General features: G+C 38.2%; 1 protein-coding gene across 4 annotated transcripts in view; it reads right to left on the bottom strand.

Moving 5' to 3' along the window:
- Positions 1-240: 240 nt before the first annotated feature.
- The window catches only part of RABGAP1 (RAB GTPase activating protein 1), an 83,391-nt gene continuing 62,359 nt past the window's right edge, over positions 241-21,272 (bottom strand). For all 4 annotated transcript variants that reach the window (XM_040531289.1, XM_040531286.1, XM_040531288.1 and 1 more), the window contains 13 exons: positions 19,595-19,708; positions 17,746-17,820; positions 15,685-15,810; positions 14,936-15,079; positions 13,304-13,345; positions 12,820-12,948; positions 9,115-9,207; positions 8,016-8,126; positions 4,899-5,003; positions 4,333-4,416; positions 3,500-3,571; positions 2,766-2,963; positions 241-1,980 (listed from right to left, as the gene is read on the bottom strand). In XM_040531289.1, coding sequence (XP_040387223.1) covers positions 1,858-1,980; positions 2,766-2,963; positions 3,500-3,571; positions 4,333-4,416; positions 4,899-5,003; positions 8,016-8,126; positions 9,115-9,207; positions 12,820-12,948; positions 13,304-13,345; positions 14,936-15,079; positions 15,685-15,810; positions 17,746-17,820; positions 19,595-19,708 — 1,416 coding nt within the window. In that variant the 3' untranslated portion in view covers positions 241-1,857. The remainder of the gene's footprint in view (positions 1,981-2,765; positions 2,964-3,499; positions 3,572-4,332; positions 4,417-4,898; positions 5,004-8,015; positions 8,127-9,114; positions 9,208-12,819; positions 12,949-13,303; positions 13,346-14,935; positions 15,080-15,684; positions 15,811-17,745; positions 17,821-19,594; positions 19,709-21,272) is intronic.

The raw sequence follows: 21,272 nt of genomic DNA, 5'->3' as shown, positions 1-21,272 counted from the left end.
AGGTCATTTTTGCAGTTTCTTTTTTCTAAGCAAAACCTAGATTTTATTATATAAAGCAGTGTTGGCAACATGAAGAACATGCAGTCTTTTTTAGCAAAGCCCTTTGCAGCATGAATATAGCTTTGGTCTTACAGAAGCTTGCAGATCCTAATGCTTCTATTTTAAGAAGAAAATTGGTTTCATATTGCAGAATATTTAATGAATTTCCTGTTAAAATGAAATGAAACGACAAAGTAGTTATACAATTTTACTAGTTTATATTTCAATTCATAAAGTATACACACTGCAACTATGCTACCACAATGTCCACGCATCTAATATTGATGGAGTTACAGGTTTTGTTTTGTTTTGGTATTAAACAATAGAGATAATGTATGCAGTTAAGGAAAAAAGCTTGGACATAGCATGTTCTATTCTGTAGTTACAGAGTACATTAGCTAGCATTAGTACAGTAAACAAGAAAAAGGTAGAAATACAAAATAAACCAAATATCTTTATATACAAACCAGTGCCTCTTATTGTTACCAGCTTATACTCACACTGCACACAAAATTTATCCACTGATGCAATAGATACTTCAGCATAACACAAACCATTATAAATTAAAAAAAATACAAGGTGCAAACTCCATTCTACAGCTTTCTGGTGAGAACTCAAGACAATCCAAAGAATAAAAAATCCAAGCACGTTTAGCACCTATTAGTGCAACTGCATCGAGCGTGGAAAATGACCTACACAACCTCTGAACATGTTAACAGGGAAGCCAGTTGGACAGCTATAGATGCTCGCAGCTACACTCACGCAGTGATTTTTGCCTCATATATATCTCAGTTTATTATTTCTTTGTCCCATTCATACCTATGTGCAAAACTAAGTCCTGGAAGCTTTCTCAGAGCTTCACAGAAGGCCTGCTACAGCCAGTTAAAAACAAAACAAAACATCAACAACAACAAAACAACAAAAAAAAAAACAAAAAAACGGACAAAAAAAACAAACAAAAAGACTTAATTGTCAGACCATCCACATAATTAGTACTTATTAGCAGTTCTGGTGTTGGGGATTTTAACGCTGTTGATATGTGGATCAAAGAATATGACACAGAAGTGAAACGGAAATTTGCCAAGAATTCTGATTATTCTTGTCTAGCACTTAGACAAGGCTCCCAACCTCAGGTTGTGAATTTGTTTGGCAGTCCATGCCAAAAAAAAAAAAAAAAGCCGAGAGTTGCATAGAATTGATTAGTAAGAGAAAGAAATGCCAAACACAGAGAGATGGATGCTGCATCCAACTAAAACAAAGTGGGGTTGCTCCGACAGGAATGCTGAAATCATCATCCCCATTCATAAAGCAAAACATGTCACCTCCTACTCTCCATATCCTACCTCTGGGGACTGCTTTCTGGCACTGATGTAGTTCTTGTTAAAGTTATCTTTTTTTCTTTTTTTTTCCTTTTTTTTTTTTTAAACTTTGTTAGTGACACTTTTCCTTTCAAATAAAATATTAAAAAAGGTTATAACTGTAAAAAAACCTATCATATGTAAACTTAACGATTAGGGTTTGGTAAGTTCTCGTACCTAGTCTGTGAAAAGCCTCCAGCCAGACCGCAGAATGGAGTGTTTCTCTGAAGAGCTTCAATCTAGCTACATCACCTGTTAAATATCAGTAGTATGAAGATCCCGTGTCTAGCAATAAAGCCATTTTTGTGTTTCCATCCTTTTTATCACTGACCTATTGAAATCCTGACATGCTGTGTTTCTATTGTATTTACATTCTGGTCCTCTCATGTCACAGAATTAAACATCTGGCCAAGGAAGGCAACAAAAGGTGTTAAGAAGGTGTGTTTGACCGAACTGCTTTTCAACAAGTCTCTTTTCCTTGGACTCCAGTCACTGTTTTTATAGAGCTTATTGTTCTGTTGAACCATGTTTTCTTTGCAGCTTGTACTTCATTCAATGCCAGACCCAAATGGTGTTCCAAATCCTGCAAACAGAAGAGTAATTTCTTTAATTTGGCATGCATTCACAACACAAAGTTATAGGAGTTAAACTTAGAAGGCTGTAGGACATCTACAATCTCTTGGCTACTGTAGAAGCTGAACAAGTCTTACATAAATTAAAAGTAATATAACAAGCAGATAAAAAAAAAGCTTTGAAAAGCAAAACAAGCCTTTGTTGTTGCCCACAGTGAAACACTCAGCTTTCTTTAGTACATGTAAATCCATTAATTCTTTCTATCTGAGAAGGAGGTGTTCCCACAAAAAGTGGACATTCTACAGACTAAGTTTTAAGTTTCTGTGAAAAGCACTAACATACCAGTTTTAGGCTAGAAGAACAACATTGTCATATTTTACACTAGTACCTCAAATACCTGTAGTGCTTTTCATTCATGTTTTAAGAAATATGTCTAACATTTGTCACATTAGTTCTTCATTTAACATTGTGAGATAAAGAAACACATGGTTCAGTAGTTTGTCAGAACCTGGATTTCTTCCAGGAAGTTGCAGAAGGTCAGTCAGTAAGTACTGCACTGCAGCCAGGCAAATGTCTGGAAGTTGTGGTAGCTGGTAAATACAGTTCATGCGATTTCAGTTATTTTATCTGCATACACCAAGTTTCAGACAATATTTGGTTAAATAAGCCATACAGGAAACAGCAGGTTACAGTTTCAACCAAGAGGATCTGTTCCAACCCCTCTACAACAAACACTCTTTTCTAGGAATGCAGACACACCATATACACTACAGAATAAAACCCCCAAAATATTACCTGTATTTTACATTCTGCTTCCACAAGCTGCAATTTGGTCTGGGCCAGCTCAAGCTCCATCTCCCTCAGCTGGTTTTTCAGCGTTTCCTTCTCCTCATCTGTGTCCTCATCTGAACCATCCTTGGCTGAACTAGCAACCTTCACACGGCCTTCTTTATTGAAGAACTCTCGGCAATGTTCACAGTCATCCACTTTTTGCTAAAGTAAATACCTGATTGTGAATGCTTGTACTGAAGCACTGATGGTATTATCACAGCCTTTTCCTGCCTCTGCTCTGGCAGAGCAGCACAATGTGAGAGGGACCACTAATGGCCTGCAAACTCTTAACTACCAGGGAGCACAGCCAAGTAGGTTCCAGCCATGCCCAGATCTGTGGGCTGTACAAACAAACACTGCTGTATTTTTGGTAAAACTGGCTAAGATAGTGGGCTCTGTAAAAGACAGCCAGAGCAATCTCCTCCAATAAAAAATAAATAAATAAAAAAGACCCCTCAGAACAATTAACATTTATTACTGCCCAGCATGAAAATGTAACCAATACGACATTGGAAAAAGATGACAGCTATCCATCTCTCCTCCAAGATCTCCCCCTCATAATCTTAATTCCAAAACTGTAAGTTAACAATGAATGCTCTTTCAACCATCATTTTAGTAATGACAAATTATATTCTTTCTGTTATGATTTGGCTAAAAGACTTAAACAAGGCAGACTGTGGTTCTATCTGGTCTCTTACCCGTATTTTCTCAATTTCAGCTTTATTTGCTGTCTGTTGCTTTTCCAGTCGCTCACTCAGCTGGGAACAAATCTGAAAGCAAAATTATGTTACCAGACCATTTATAAATGTACATTTTCTCCAAGATGAATGCTAAAGCACAGATAAGTGCTACAAGAATGTTAATATGGATTGTTTGAGGGCTCTGAGAAAAATCGGAAAATTGGGATACTACATTAAACTGTCTCATTCTATACATATTCTCCTATGCCTATAGGAAAAGGTGCAGCTTCAACATCAGTTATTGGCCTTTTGTTTGGCCTTGCTAAAGGAATCCAAAAAGATTATGAAAAGCATGGCTCTTCTTATTGTCTTTGGGACAGAAGGCACCAGCCAAGACACCAAAATAGTACCAAAAAAAGTCTAAAAAAATAAAAAGATGCACGGATTCGCTCCCTTGATACCTGATGATCAGGTGCTTGAATTCTAAAGCAAAATCTTTGAAAAGAAAAAAAGACATCTTATTTTCTTCTTAACTGCAATTACCATCAGATTGAAGAAGTGAAGATTGGAGAGCTTTTAGAATAAGCTACAACTTTGATATATGACAGCCAACTTGAACAATGTTAGGCTGTCATCGAGGCTGTGGTGACTGGTGATCTACAAATAACTGTGTCAGGGGTAAACAGAATGGGCTATCACTATATCAGCAAAATAAACATAAAGCAAGAGCAAGTTTCCTGCTTAAAATAGCTAAAATGTCTCCTCAAATGCATGGTGGAGAAGTCTCCTAAAGTACCTGAGAAAGTCTTGGGATTAGATTGCAAAACACATAATCATTAAGTTGTTCTTACCTGTTTGTAGTCACCAATAATAGAGCTGTTCTTTTTGATCTCTGACTCTGCTTTATCTAGTTCCCTACGACACATTTCCTTCAGCTGTAGGAAAAAAGGTAAAAGGTTTGTAATATCTGTACAACCTGAAAAAATAAATGGTTGGTATTTCCTCCTCCTCCTTAATCTCAATACTTTTCGCACAGGGCAGTATTCTACAGGGAACAAGGGTCTATCTCACCTACATGGAAACAGGGAAAAGCTGGACTTTGGTGGCTCTCATTGCTCGAAAAATGACTAGTTTTGAGAAGAAAGTATTAAATGTACTGACAGGTGAAGTCCTGTGCTGCCTCTCTGTGCAGCAATCTCTGACACAGTCTGCGCCTTCGCAATTTCAAGTTAAAAATTCACAACTCTATGAAGCACCTGACAGGAAAGCAACGAATTCTGCTTTGCTGACGTCCTTTATACTACAGAAGAGGCACAAACATGACTTCGAACATTACGCTCTTCCCACGCTTGTCACTTTTTTTTCCCCCTCTCTCTGTACTGCACAGAAATGTGAAAATGACAGAAATGCCCCTAACCTGAGCTGATTCTTCTTCTAGGCGCCTCTTTTCTTCTTCTGCATCAATCAACTTCTGCTTGGTCATTAGCAGTTCCTTATTCAGAGCATCTGCCTTCTCCTCCGCCTGAAACACAGAGAAGTTTACAGCACTAAAGAGAGGCTTTCTTGCTGTGCTGATGCTGTGAGGCAGCCATGGGCAGAGGCTCCAGAAGGACACAACCAAGAAAACAGTCTTTTAATTCTTATTAATAAAAGTCTGTTCATTGTTACTAATAACAATAGCTGGATTATTGTGGTATTATTTTTATTATAAATAAATAAACATTTAATTGTAATTATTTTTCTGAAAAAGTACCATCTGCAATGGCAAAGCAGCAATAAATTAAAATTAACAGAGTACACCACTATACTCCATCACCCCTAAAGTCTCTCTTGAATTCAGTGATTATTTTTAGCAAAACTGGAGTAGGGCTTGCTCCAAAGAAATACAATTACAGAATTAAGCTTTGTTTTCTCATCCAAACCGGAAGCTGACCAATACATTTTGAAGACAATGAAAGGTACAAAACAGCTCACAATGTGCAAGATCAATAAACAACTATAATCAGCTTAGACATAAGTCCAATTTGCAAGCATCCAAACTTGTAATGCAAACAGAATTCATGAAAAATGTCTCTATAACATTAAAAACACACCTCTCTGATGCCTACCAATGGATTTGATACCACCTTTATGTCACCTAGAAAATGCATGAAAAAATTTAGCTGCCAAAATAAATGTCAGACTCCTCTAAGAAAAGAGATGTCCCACCAGAAAGCATACATTTTTTATTTTTTAACCTTTTTTTATATTTAGATGTATAGCTGAAAAATCTTGTGCTCTTCATAAGCCACTCAAAACTACCTCTGCAAAGTAAGACATCTTTTTCCGGTCTTATACACGGCAGCTCAGTACTTCCCAACAGGTGTACGAATTCTACATAAAAATAGATCAATAACTCAACTGATATATAAAATGTTCAGAGAGTAGCTGTACCATTTCCCTTCAAAGGAAGAAAGTCAGAAAGTGAATTTTAGTCCCTTAAAGTCCTGCTGATCCTTTAAAACAGATGGCAAAGTCAAAGAGAATATCCTTTCATTATACACGGTTTTTAAGGCTGTTTTAAAATTAAAGAAAACTGGGATGGTGAGAGTCTAGCAACAGCAAAAAAAATGAAGCCTATTTTCTGCTCTAGTGCAAAGGTTATTAAGGAAATTCTCATATTCCCAAATGCTTTGCTTTGATCTTTTAGGCTGCAAGATTTCAGACACACCATGAAGGTATTAGAAAAGGTATATTAAACTGGTACTTTTCTTTCAGGACATCAGGCTAGTACAATGAAACTTACCATTTCAGGTTCCAATTAGAAGAATTAATCAGGGTCCTAAAGTAGGATCAAACCTACCTATCTCCTCCTGGGGGATAACCTGAATGCTACCAATCGTTTACCACCTTTGAAGGCATCACTGTTACATATCTACTGGGGTATCTCAAAGATTTTGCTTAATTTTGTTCCTCTCTTAGCTCTCCATTTCAACGAATCAATATAAAAGCGTAACTGGGTTACATGTACTGAAGCAGCCACAAACAACAGCTAAAAACAGATACAAAAAGCTTCTTCAGTACATTTTATTTGCTACAGTACACCCTCTGAGTGCAACTACTGGGGAGTCTGCGTAGCCTTCTATGAGCTATCTTTAATGAAGTAAAAAAGCATAGGTAATAGGAAGCGGACATAGCAATGCTTTGTGAAAACCCTGTATGGAACATACTTCTATGATTTCCACATTTTAACATTATAGAGCAGTAGATGTAATAAACCTGAAAGTCACAAAACAAACCTCATTAAGAGCAACATTCATCCATTAGCATCAACATTTACTATGAATATTTTTCAACAGCAAGTTTCCAGGAGACTGTGGGAAACCTTAATGTTCTCTGCAGCAGGTAAGCTGAAACGCTTTAAAGCCTGTCAACTCCTGCACTATAAGATTTTTGAAAGTTATTTTCCTTTGAGATTTCTGAAATGTACTTATCTCAGTACAGAACAAAAATGCCAAACACCAAGTACTTGAACTCTTCTCTTCATGTCTCTAACCAGATAGACCAAACGTGTTCTAGCCTACTACGTGCACTACAAATGCCAGTATCTTTCTGCCTCTGCATGTCTTGTAAAAAAGCATAACCTAATAAACTCTCCCAGATATGACTATGTAAAGAAGGGAATGGGAGAGCAAGCTTAAAAAAAACAAAACCTACAACAAAGCAAACCTGAAGCTTCCTCCTGAGAGCTCTACTGATATGGGAAACAACCACTGGCAGTGAGTTCAACATGGGCAGATTTCAACAAGCCAAACCCAAACCACAGTAGCTTTTTCAGAGTTGCCTGAGGTATCTAAGAGCCAGACAGACTCAGACTTTCAAGTTTATTAGCTACTTTAGAAAAGCCCATCTCCTGTGAGATCATACACATTAAAATATCAGTTGAGGGAAAACAGAACACATGCTATCATTTTTTATAACAATTCAAAGACTTGGCTCCTGGTATACTTTCTTTCAATATACGTATAGCAGAAAGTAATTACTCAAGTACAGGTTTAGAACCTGTCTTCTTCCTCAAATTACACTGAATGCTTTTCAGAGCAATCAGTATTTCAGTCAGCGGTCCTGTTTCTTGTGGATATCTGACACAGGTCTATGTATCACTGTTCTGCAGTAGGAACATGGAGGAGGAAAGAATCCTATCCCACCCAAATCAATACCATCACATTCTGCAGCGTATCAGATACCCTGTAAACATGCCCCGCCCCACTATGTAATGTGAAAAACTGCACCTGCTCAGGCTGTGGACCTGACAGGACTACAAGTAGCCCAGTAGTCTCAGAAATAAACATAAAGGCAATCCCTAAGCCGGAAGGCAAGACATGAGTGAAGATATGTCCCGTAAGGCACAAAGAATAAGGGATTTATCAGTCCTGTGAACAGAAAATGCAAATCTACAAAGTGTGAAAACATTCTGTGACACCTTCAGCGAGAGGAGTAACTAGGAATTAGCCCAGTACTTTGTCTCCACTACAGAGCATAAAAAAAGTCTTACATTGTCTAAATCTTTTCGCAGAGCAATCTTGCTGGTCACCAATTCATGTGCAAGATCATCATTTTCTTGCTCAAGCCTCATGTTTGCTTCTTGCAGACGACGGTTTTCGCGCTATGGGGAAAAAAAAAAAAAAAGTCAAGAAAAAAGTCTTACCAGGTATTTGTCTATAAAACACAATGCCTATAGTGCCTGAACACAAAAGCTACCTTATATCTGAAGTATTGAAAGAGAACTCTACCTGCATTAAATTCATTGAGGACAAAAGCAGATAGCCGTATTGTTAATATAAATTAAACGTTAGCCTTGAAAAGAAACCATATATAAATAACACTGCTCATCTATTACTTGTTTTCCCGGAGAACTGGTTTTGAAGAATGCAATGATAGGGGTGTCTTTCTGCCATCGATATCTTGCAAGGAGGTTCCTACAAAAACTGATTTTCTTGGCTGAAAATAAAATTTGCGTGCTAGAAAAAGGTGAGAGAGGATGGTCCTGGGAAGGCCACTCTATATTCTCCTGCTACAATTTCCAGCACACAGACAGATGTTAAAGTTTATATACAACTTTTCAGCTTAAAATATATAAATGTATGTATGTATGTGTGTTGGTGTGTTATGTATACGCATACAAAATTATATATAAAATATATTCCTATTTTTTTTGCAAAACAAATATTTATAAAATTATATACTTACCACAACATACATCATTTAAAATCAGGAAGAGGAGTAAAGGCAAAGATTATAATCAATGGAAAATAGAGTTATAATCAACTAGGAGTTTTCTTTCTGTTCCTGATATTTGGCACAATCAGCACATTATATAAGTGCCAAAACCTGGCTCTAGTGAAACAGTTCTATAAGCCCAAATAAAAATTCACACTATTCCTTTTTCCACTGAGAAGCTGGGCTCACAAGAACCCTGCCACAATTAACACTGCCAATACAAAGAAGTGTACTTGATGTTCATGTAGTCTATTTTCCTGCTACATCAAAAACTGGTCACAAAACAAAGAAAACAGCTTAAAGGAGAAAAAGCCAAAGTAGGAACTTCCTGCAGGTATTCTGTGTTAAAACAGATGGCAGTAGGTAGGCATTACCTCAAATCTTTCTATAGGATCCTCCTGCTGAGCTTGCTGCTCTCTCATGGTATGATATTCCTTTTCATATTTCTTCAGCTTCTTCTGGCTAATCTAAATTAAAGCAGCCCATTAGTTCCTGTCCAGAACATCAATAAAAGAACACACAATTCACAAAGGGTTATGGTACAAGCTTTGGGCAACTCCTACCTTCTACAAAACACAGCTAATATGTTCACTCAAATTTTGAGTGTCAAACCATTAGACATAGTCAAAAATTCTATTCCACTCAATATAATCACAGAAGTATTCCTTTCTCTTATCCTTTTGTGAAACAGAAAAGTTTTTGAAAGGGATCCATTAGAGCATCCTACCCGGATTTTCCTTGGTACTGTACAGCTATTTGATGCTCCTAATACTACAGTGGCTTAGCAAAACAGTTTGCTTTGAGGCCTGTGTGTTTAATTTCTGACTTAGCATGGTGGCGAGGTTTCTTCAGCTGCTTTTTCAGCTGTAACATTCATCATCATGCAGAAATGTTTGCTTTACTTTGCATGAGGCTGCAAATGCTGAAAGGGCAAGTGCATGCTCGGCTGACTTTTCTGCTACTGTTGCTCAAGCCCAGTAGAAAATAATCCAGTCCTAAAGTTGTCTACGTGTTTTAGGCAAGCAGCAACACCTCAGAAGCATATACGCTCTGTCCCCTGCTGCTCTGGGATTCGGAAGACAGGAATTCTGTTCTCATCTCTGACAGACTGCACAACACTAAGCAAGTGACTCCCTCAGGGTCCCAGTTTCCCTTTCCGTGAGAAGGGAGAGAAAGGTGGTGTTAAATTCAGTATTTTGTGCACATTGTCCAAGTCCTACAGGGACAGAGAACATGAGATCTACAACAGATCGTGACCAGCCTATTTCCAGGGGTCCGCAGCCAGGTGCGCCGTACACCACCATGGTTTAGCGATACAGGCTATGCTTACACTGCTGCAAGCATTTCACATGCAAGGCAGCACCCATCTAAATTAAATTGCTAGTAAGAAAAGCTGCTGAGCCTTTATTGTTATCTTAGTAAACCAGGAAAATTGAACAGCTATGGATACGTTTTCCTCTTAAAAACAGGTTTTGTCTGAGAAACATATTGAACGAACTTTCCATGCATAAATGGCAGACAATGGAAAGCACGCTTTCATTTCTCTTATCTGTGGTTTTTATCACTAACACTTACTCGAAATGAGCTGTAGAAAACTGGTAGGTAGGCTCCCCCTAGTGAGAGTTGCACAGAAACATTTCACTGAATGTATTTCAGGTGACAATTTTTTGGAGAAGCCAACCCATTTAAGTGGAGTCAGTCAGCCACATCACAAGTGCAGAAGGTATTCTTACTAAGCAGCCCAGACAAATACTGAGAGTATTAACCCTACTGACAATACAGCCAGTGACTTCAGGAGATTATTTCACTGCTCTGCTGAAACACTGCCTGAATTGTTGGGTTTCATACACCAAACCTCAAGCTGTGTAAAAGTTAGCTCTTGAAAGTGAGGCATCCAGCTGCGCAAGAGGAAGAGAAGGAAGTCCCACCACCATAATTTCATCCTCTCCTTTTCTGAGTGCATTAAACCAGTTTTGCCTCTAGATACTAATAATGAGGTGATCAGGAGAACATTTGCTGTTGTCACCAGTTCTTGACTCTGGAGCCCTAGAGGAAGCCGCGCTCCAGGAGTCAGCAAGGCCTTTGGGTGTGCGTGGTGATGGAAGGCAGAAATGAATGCTGGAGTCCCACCGGTTCTCCAGGGGCACAGAAGGCAGCAGTAACTCTGTTAACATTTGACTGCACCACTGAGGAGTGACTTTAAGAAATTAGTGTTGTCTCAAGCTCATCATTTACTGACCTCCTTTTCAGCAGAATGCTGTTGCAATCACAATGCCTTTGCCAAGCTACTTCTCCCTTCCTATAAATGATTTATTTTGACATCAGACCCTTTTCTGCTCAAAAACACTTCCAGACACAGAGCTGACGATTTCTACTGACAGCAAAGGACTTGTATTTTAGGTCAAAGAAGGCGATTACGTGCAGCACTCCAACCAGAGGCAACAAACATGGATGAGATACAGAAGTGTGCAGCATCTGTGCAGAGCCTGCACAGAGTAGTACAGCCTGCACTTTCTCCGTAACTTTCCATTTAATCCCCTGAAAACATGAAGCACTCAAGAAAGCAGTGTACAACCTTGACTGTTTGCCTTAACTACTTCACACAGCACTGAGAACGAAGGGAAATTTGGCAGGGTGGGAAGAGGAACAAGTTATTTGGAAATATGAAAAGCAAATGCACCCATTACACGTGATCTTAACCAGACGTATATGCAATGTCTAATCTGTGGCTAACATCAAATGATTGGATGAGCTGAAACAGCTTGCTTACTTCTTGATTATTTGCTAATTTCTACACTAGTGTCATGGAAGACATGCTTGAATTCTGTGGAGAATATTGCTACTACTACAGGATGTCTTGAATGTTAACATACTAGGGAAGATGTGTACTTATAAACTGATGCTACAAAAAGAATTCCTCCAGTGAATTTTAAGAAATATAAAAATAAAAAAATTGAATCATACCAGTATACTTGACCAAAAGTTAATCTATGTGAAACTATAAAGAAAGAATCACAGCTTCCTTAAAATATACAAAATAAATTACCAAAGTTCCATTTTAGAACTCAATCATCCCATCTATAAAGAGGAAACGATACATTTCTTACAGTAACTTCATTCTGAAGTTCCATTTTAAGGGCCTATTCCAAAATGCCAATATAAAGCTTTAGTTAGAATATTTATTGATTATAAAAGCAATTGACTTTCAGCTACAAGATAATGCAATACTTGATGTATGTAACTAAAGTCTTAATGTCAAAGGCTAGAACTTTTATTTCATGTAGTTATACTTAATAAATAGGGCTTAATGGGCAACTGAAACGTAACAAAAAACATCAAACAAAAAAACTCCACTGCGTACCTCAGCAATTCAAACACACAAGGAAGCCCACAGAGATCTCTGAATAAATTATCTTAGAAAACAGGAACTACTGAGATTAATTCATTTATAGAGAGAAAATTTCTGGGACAACATCTCTCCAGTCTATAGTACATACTGAACTCTAGTTTCTATTCTGTTCAAAAGAAGGCTCCTATAAGGATCAGAAATGACATATTTTACTATGAAACACGATTTCTGTTCTTTAAGTCAGAAAGCTAATCATTCTCAATATTTTATTACAGTATCACGTGTGCCCAATTAAAAATAGCCACACTCTGAAAGATAACATTTTGTTTGTGCATTATATACTCTGTTTTAAATAAAACCTCACCCCTTCTTCTCAGTTAAAGATACTACCCATTTTGTGCCTACTACTAGATGGGAATTTCAGAGAACTGCAGCTATGTCAGTATTTTATTTTAGTGCCATTAGTGGTGTTTTTGTTGTTGTTGTGTTGTTTTTTTTGTTTGTTTTTTAAGTCTGATTTTAGCAGCACTAAATATTGCTCTCTGAAAGCCAGTCTCTCTTATTTCTCCAAGTGGGCCTATATCACTGAAAATCTCAGGGCTTTACTGTATTTCATTGCAAAGAATCTGCAATTATTTTCATTTGGACAAACAAATTGTAAAGTTACATATGGAGACTGAAACTGTACCCATTCAAGACATGGTCACAGTTGCTATCACCACATCTTTACCTTCATATTACAGGCTAATTCCATCAGCTTTTTTGCATTTTCCTCTGAACGGTATCTCTTGGGCAGCTGTACACGGAAGAATTTTAAAGCCCCTTCAAAGTCAGTCAGTAACAGATCATCCTTGGTAGTCTAGAGACAAGGAAAGAAGACCCAGTAGTTGCAAAGCAGATTTTGAACAAATACTGAATTCCCAGAGACAACGCAACAACAATTTTGTAAAGCTCCCAAGAACATATTTACTTTTTAACCTTCTAAAAACTTCTTGTGCCTATTTCTGCAACCTTCTATTTCCCTGCCACCCCATCCCCCAAAAGCACTCTGCTGCACTCAGCAGCCAGACAACAGCATATGTAATACAGGAAGTTGTTAGCTTTAAAAATATATATTATAATAATTATTATTATTAAATAGTTTTTAATAAGCATCTTAAATTTTGATAATGTGCATGATGAAGTATAAAACACTTTAAAAACTGGATACTCACTTTTAATAATCCCAGCGCAACATTAAAAATAACACTTATTCCCTAAAGAGAAAAATAATGACAAAGTAAATTCATTTATCAGTATTTACAATCCTAGTTATTAAATTATTTGGTGGGTTTTGTTGTTTGTCTAGTTTTTGTGAAGTTGAGAACCAGGATACAAGTTTACACTTGTAAGTAACTACAGGTACTACGTTAAATCAAAGGCCCAGAGAATGACTTTGCAAAAAATGAGGAAGGTATTTTTACTGGATTGCCATTATGTGATAGCAAACCAATCTTTCAACACAGGTTTTACTATCTCCTTAGTAGTTCGAAACTCCAGAATGATAAAGCACTGTACTTTATTTTTTAATGACTAGTTGGTCAGCTCAAGGTCACTTAATTTTCATATAGCAACTTCAGAAAACACTGGAGTCAAATGCAGCAATATATGCATGAATATATCAATTTCTGGTATTCAAAAGTTGGAATAATTCTTTTAATGACAAAGAAAGTGACTCACTTCAGGACAGAGTCCTACATCATCTAAAAAGTAGTGGCAAAGGTTAGAAGTGCTTTATTTAAATTGCCCAATTAATTATGAAAAGTCAACAGTAGCATGCAACTTAAGTGGTACCTTCAAAAATCAAGACACATTGCTGATATTGTTTCAAGATTGTCTTTCACTTCCCCAATGAATTATTTTTTCACTATTATTTTTAAATGACAAAAAAAACCCTTCACTAGGAACACATTTACTATTTATTAATTTAAAATGTGTTTCTAAACAAATAAAACTGATTTTCTAGATACCATCTGTTATTTTCTATTTCATTGGCACATGGACAAATCAAGCAGCAGACAGATAACAGCGAAAGGGTAGAAACATTGACCAGGAGGTTTATGAATGCTGAAACCCTTCCGTGTAGGAAATGCAGACAAACTGTGCCACTTCACAGCAGCAACTGCAGATCTGGTGAAGAATGCATGAATAATGTTAATCAGCAAGTAAAAAAGTAAATCATTAGTTAACTCAGGGATGCTTCAGTACAAAATGTGAATTGTTCATATATTTTAATAAGCTCCAACTGAAACTACACTACTTACCAACATACCAGGAAATATACTGTTTTAAACATGATTATGTACAAAATCTCAAAGTAAAGAATTTGCTTTCCTCCTTATATGCTGGGAAGTATAAAGAGACTTCAAGTCTCCTGGAAAAAGAGCTCCATGCTTGAGATTACCAGCACAGAAGTTAGCTGAGCAATTTTATATGCAATGGCCTTCTTTCAACAGTGTTCTACAAAAAACACTATCATGTATAATACAATTTAACAACCAAAGAAATTTGGAATCTTTCATCCACATATTCGTAAATTAATTTCCATCCCATGAGCACTGTATGGAATTACACATACAGATTAAACAGTATTCCATGAAATGCAATTTTATAATCACATATGTTCCCAGTTCATACCTTTAAAATGCTGAGATCTCTTTTTCAATGCAAAAATGTAACACTTCTACATAAAAATAAATATCACTTGCCTAGCTCTGAAAGAACAGATAGTAACGAGGACATGAACCAAGATAGTAAAAAACTGTCAAAAGTTACTAGTAGTACAAATCTCCAATTATAACACCTACCTCACATAAGAGTAAGTCAATAATATGGAAGACCATGTAGAGAGGGAATTTTGCAGTGAACAATGTAAGGAACCACTGGGAAGCATACATGTGTGCTTCAAGGCTAATGTCCAGAAAGTGGTTGTAGAGATCAGGAATGTATTCCTAAGAATAATATTACCAAAAAAAAAAGTTAATTTACGCTATTTTGGAGCATTAGATAAAATCCCAAAGTAACAGAAGTTGGTTAGAGCCTTTACAGTGACAATCAGTGCAGATAGGCAGGCTTCTGTATCCACTCGTGCCTGACAAGCCAGCTGTCTGACATGTTAAAGAACCTTGCAAGGATGCTGAAGGCACGTCCCAGTGCAGATGCTCAAAAGGCCACTGTATTACATGCACAACGAGCCCAGTCTCCAAGCTCTCACCCTAGCAAGAAACCCAGACAGGAGATGTGCTGACCCTGCAAAGCCACTCTGCGGCGTGTCCGCAGTGAGCTCAGAAGTCACTGGCAGGACAGTCTGTATGAGAGCCACTCCAGCTGCTCACACACCTCTCCCTTCAGACTTACTGCATGCGGCCAGTGCTATCCGACTGTCTCGGGTCAGCACTCTCTAGTCTCAGAAAACCTCCAGTATGGGTAATCCTCACTCTTCATCCTTACTAAGAGGTTACAAACAGCATTCATGGGTAAAACAAATTGCTGATTTTGCTAACAGTTTGAGTTGCAGGCTCTGATCCATTCAGTTCACACAAGTTTGAGCACCTACCTGCATGAGGCGCTCCAGCTGGTAAAACTTGCAGTGCAAATCTTCGAAGTTTTGTTTGAAAAGTTCCCTGAGTCCGTAATCAAACATGATTTTGACCAGAACACTGAAAGCTTGCTCTTCAGGCATCTGTGAGAGGAAAGCGTATTTATCAGAGAGCATTTAAATCTTTCATATTGGGTCCATCTGCCCTTGCTGTTTCTCCTCCCTCTTACAGAAAGGCCAAATTATTACTACTATTTAATCTGGCCCAAACCAGTTTAAAAGTAAACAAGAGTATTAACACACAAAATGAGGCCTAGCATTGGAAACTGCACTTCATTCTTATTCTGTGGAATAAACCACCTCCCAATGCCCAACTAAAAACACATCTTTCAGACATCGAGACCAAAGAAGCTTCTTGCCATATTTTTGCCAAATCATGTCAGAATCCTACGGATTTTAAACAGCCTAACTCTGTCACCTATGTAACTAAGAAAAAAGCAATATTAGATGATGTTTAACTGGATCTTTCCCTTATTTTTAACTATATATTTACCTTTTAAAATAACATTACTATATTTGATGTTTATTTTTCAGATTCCATGAATACAAGAGACCAGTAACTGCTACCAAAAGCTCTATTTATCACAACTCAGCATTGGTTTGGGAATGTTCAATATCCCTTTCCTGCCAAAAGCTGAAGAAACACTCATCATGGCTTGTCAGTGTTTAGACATTTCCCCCAAATATCAAAATTCAGTAATAGTAAAGTCTGACTTCAGGTCGATCACTTGTTCCTGTAAAGGCCAGAACATCCATCTCAAGTATTCTATTATTAATCTGCAGATGGAGTCTGTTAAAAATGAAAACTTTGCTGAGACATGCCAAACTGGTAGTGAAGGGCTCCTTTTCTGCAACACTGTCTTAATATTTATTTTCCCTAGCAGCCATACTCCAAAGACTGATTTCAAAGAGAATCAAATAAAAAAAACTTATTTCAAATTTAACTTTTTTTAATGCATATTCCATTCCCACAGGCAATAATTATCATTAAGAAAGAATTCTAGAATAACTCATGGTCCACTCTTGACGGCCACTCTCTCTAATGCAATGGATATTCAAAAAATGGACATAAGACAATGAAAAAGAAAAAAGAAGGCACATATGTTTCAGTAAAAGGGTTCAATTTTCCTATCAGAAAGTATCATCCTTCTTGATCTGTTTCAGGACAGTAGTAAAGGATTAATTGGTCATCAAGCAAATGTTTCAGATTACAGTCACAAAGAACTAAAAGGTTGCTCTGCTTAGTCATTTGCCTAACGTTTGAAAAGAATGGAGTTTACAGTATCTTTGACATCCTCCACTGACTTCATAACGTTGTGGAAAACACTATGCCGAAGATCAGACTTCCTCTTCCACTGAAAACTGCAGAGAAGGCTTCATGCTCAGTTCTCACTGGTAGCAACAGGCACTAAAAATCAGCTTGGGAAAAGAAATCTCAGAGCTCTGCTGGGCTTAGGAACTGGTCAGTTTCAACTGCCCATGGCTGCAATACACACACTGATAAAAAGCAGACCTTCCTTTAAAAAAGAACGGTCTATAAATAATTTGTACAGATTTCTAATCCTCTCATATTTCCCAAGCATGAGTGAATCTAAAACTTTTGCTTCTGATTTACGGTAACCATAAATCTTTTGGCTTCTGAACACGCAAGCAATTAAAGGATATTACTCTGCCGAGGTCACTTTTACCAACAACGATTAAGTTAAAAAAAAGTATTCTTGAGTATATTAACAAAACAAATATAAAAACTGTTTTATCCTTCAATAACCTCTAAAACCAAGAAGCACAAAGGCCTACAATGCAGTAGTCCAAATAAAGGCAGAATTTGTTACGAATATCCCAGTAAGTTTTAAACAATTTACTCTTCTCAGTCTAAAATCACATTATTATTGACCAACATTTAAGTGGATAAGCAGTCTGCAATCCCGCTAGTTCAGAAGTTACCAATGTCTGTCCCAGACATGTGGAGCAATATTTATTCTTAAGCTTAAGACAAACTGGAAAAAAACCACCACTTACATGTAGAAGCAGCACAGCAGCAAGAAACGATTGGCCTTGACAGTAGCCAATCTCCTCATCATAGACAGAATAGGCCTAAAAAAGGAATCAAATTTTACAGCATATCTGTCTTAACCTAAAAGCACAATGAGAACAAAATGCTATGTTAAACACAGCTCCATGAAATTTTCATGAGGTGTTCTGGTGCCAGCGAAACGAGGGGATAACCCGTGTGAAGAATCCAACCGTGGCATGCAGTGGCAGTGGCTGATTACAGCGATGCACCAGGACTACTGCAGCCTCTCCAGGTATTTATCCGAGTGCTTTTACCTCTGACCAGCTGCTACAGGGGTGTTAGGAGATCAGATGTGGAAGATGGAGAAACACAAGAAACACAAAAGAAAGGGTGCTGGAATCTTAAAACATTCTGGTTGAGACGCAAACAACAAGCTGCCCACTTGTGCTGCTAATTTCTGCCTTTTAATAAACAACTCCAGTGCATGCCTGTGGCTTTATAACATAGCTATCTCCAGTCTTAAAGACCACTGTGTATTTTTCCCCAACATCTTTGCACGTTGCTAGACTAGTGTATCTCAGATGACATCCTACAGGTCCATTGGTCATATTTTGGAAAAGTTTCACCCCCTGTTTGGATTTCAGCAGGTTTTTTCAATGCGGAGGTGTGATCTATAGAAAGGCGGTTATCCACATTTGCCCTGTTCTGATAAAAACTCTAAGATGTCTTATTCTTTCTTCATGGCTGCATTTTGCCTGTGTTTGATGCACTCAAATCACTCATATATTTCTCTTAGAATAACTACCTGTAGTAGTGTTGGTTGGGGAGGCCAGTCACGAACACACCTACAGGTTCCTTTCACCATCTCTAACCAACTGCACTGTGATGAGCAGCCTGCCTGCTGCTATGGGGATGGGGTCTCCCAACTTTCTTTCTTTCTCTCACTGCATTTTAACCTTTACCTAAGGATCTGTTGTGTCCCTGTCTCTGCATTCCTCCTAATGGGGACAGCCTGCTCCAAATTCAACACAGTATGGCTTGTGTTTTTGTACTTCATTTGAATGAAAAAACTACACAACTTTCAATGTGGATATAGGGAAAAACATGAGGATTTCTAAATCGAAGCTCACTCACTCACTGTAGTTTTTATATCTCCTTTTGAAAAACAGTCACCTGGCCACACAAACTTCACACCACTCAGCAGGAACAAAGCTCAGGAACACACTTTGTGAAATTATAAACTGATGTCTTGAATTAATTTGCAAATGTTCACTGTCTCCATTTTAGATCCAAAAATATTCGTTAAAGAATGCAGAGAAAGCTGAACAGAAGAAATTCAACATCTTTCATTTATTTCATGTAGATGTTGCATTCACACTTGCTAGTATACATTAATGTAAAATACATTAATGTCAATCAAAATCAAATTCAAGAGGCAACATCAGCATGATTTCCTGCATGTGTACCCAACTTTGCCGGAATCATTTAGACAATGTTGACAACCAGGGAGCATGCTAGAGTGACAAGCTGTTCTTGATCACTATGGAATTAGTCATCATCTCTAGAACAGCATATAATTCGTCCAGCCTGATCCAGGCTGACAAGAAGTTTCTGTACAAAACAAATTAGCATTCAGGAATCCAGAGGGCTTACTACTTTAGACCTCCTACCTGAATGTCACTATAACCAGATAAACATCTACAATGAAGGACCAACCTGAGCCTAGCACCAGTCTGTCTCCATGATACAGTTAACTATATTACCCTACATATTCTTCTCAAGTAACAGAGTTACATCTGTTAATGATTTTAAACATAAGTTACCAAAATAAGTGAAGAAGAATTTAAAGAATACCTTGCATATTTTATACAGGGAGTCCTGACCATCTCCCCCGGTATCTTTAAAATAATCATGAGCAGGGAATGTTCGATTGATGTCTCGGGTGATAGCACTGTCTTGTGGAGATTCCTATTAGACAAAAATAAAAATTCAGGTAACGTAAATGAAAACACATCAAAAGAGACTAAATTACAATATGCTAGGACTGAGAGTTAGGAGACTGGCATTGTGTTCTGTGCACTGTTCTAAATTTAACAAAATACAGTCTACTCAGCCAGAACAGCCTGCCTGCAGGCTGGCAGCTCCAGATCACAATCTTGATAGATTTGGTTACCTAAGCACATCTGGGAACAGTCAGTGAGTGGCAGAAAAAGCACACACAGAAAAGCATTCCAGGACTTTGCAGTGCAGACAGCAGCCTTCCCTCGCAGTCTCCTGAACACAAATGCTGCCTAGTCACATCTCATTTTTCTTACAACTGCAGAGGGTAACTACCAATTGTAAGCAGCTGCACGCTGCCGTCCTAAGTTCTTTCATTCATTCTCTTAAATGTTTTAGCTAGAGAAACCACTCTCCATCCTCCCCAAAAAATTAGGCAAAACAAGAAAAGAAAACTGAGTATGACCCCAAGGAAGACACTAACCATCCATCCAGAGCTTAACACATGGTGCAACAGCACCACACACCTCTCAGAAGCTACTTCTAAATTCACAAAGCTCAGGAAGGTGACTGGGAGCAGCAACGTGGATATAACAATGGCAAACCACTCCTAACCAACCTCCCAGCACTAACTGGTGAGGTGACTGGAGCTGCGGACAAGGAGAGGCCAGCAGATTGCGAGGCCTTTGACACAATCTCCCACTTTCTCCTTAAAATCAAATTAGTGAGACGTAGGCTAGGTAATTGGAGCAGAAAGTGGGTGGAAAATTGCCTGGACTGCTGGGCTCCAATAGCTGTGAGCAGCGGTGCAAGGTCCAGCTGGAGGCCAGTAACTGGCGAGAGCCCTCAGACCAGCGCTGGCACCAGCACTGCAGGATGTGGCTCAGGGACGTGGATGATGGCAGGGAGTACCCCACAGCAAGTCTGTGACCGCCAACAAATCAGAAGAAGAGGCCATTATGCTGGAAATAAAACAGAAACAAAGCCCTCTGTTTATCTTTAGATATTTCTTTTTGCCTTTAACTGGTCCCTCTTTCTACTGCCAAAAAGAGGGCTTTTTCTAGGCATGGAGCGAGAGCTCCTTGGTAGGGGGATCTCGGCAGTGAGTAACCGTCTGAAAAGATGCCACAACAATAAACCAGCAACCATTGCTACGGGAAGGATCAAGGCTCCCTTACTAGATGGCACTGCCGACTGACTGAACACTCAAACAAAACCCCGGTCAGCTTCACACCTGAGGCTATCACAGAGCAGCGCGCCAGGCTGTGGCTACAAACATCCACGATGCCCTGCGGAACCACACTGAAAGAGGTGGGTGTTCGTTGTTGGTTGGTTTACTACAGCCAAATCACTTGTGGGTTTGTTCGACAAAGGGAAGAAAGTTCAGAAGTAAAATAACTTCAGAGTGCGTGAATTAATCAGTGTGAATACAGATTTTAGTTGATCTTTTTTTCATTGTTGCAAACAGGAACAAAATTACAGCTCTGAACTTGATTTTCTCTTCACATTTTATCCAAGTTTAATGCTCCTCTCT

The sequence above is a fragment of the Cygnus olor genome, chromosome 19 (genome assembly GCF_009769625.2).
Source record: "Cygnus olor isolate bCygOlo1 chromosome 19, bCygOlo1.pri.v2, whole genome shotgun sequence".
Taxonomy (NCBI): Eukaryota; Metazoa; Chordata; class Aves; order Anseriformes; family Anatidae; genus Cygnus; species Cygnus olor.
The sequence above is the reverse complement of the archived record's forward strand: the minus strand, read 5'-3'. Positions and strand labels throughout refer to the sequence as shown.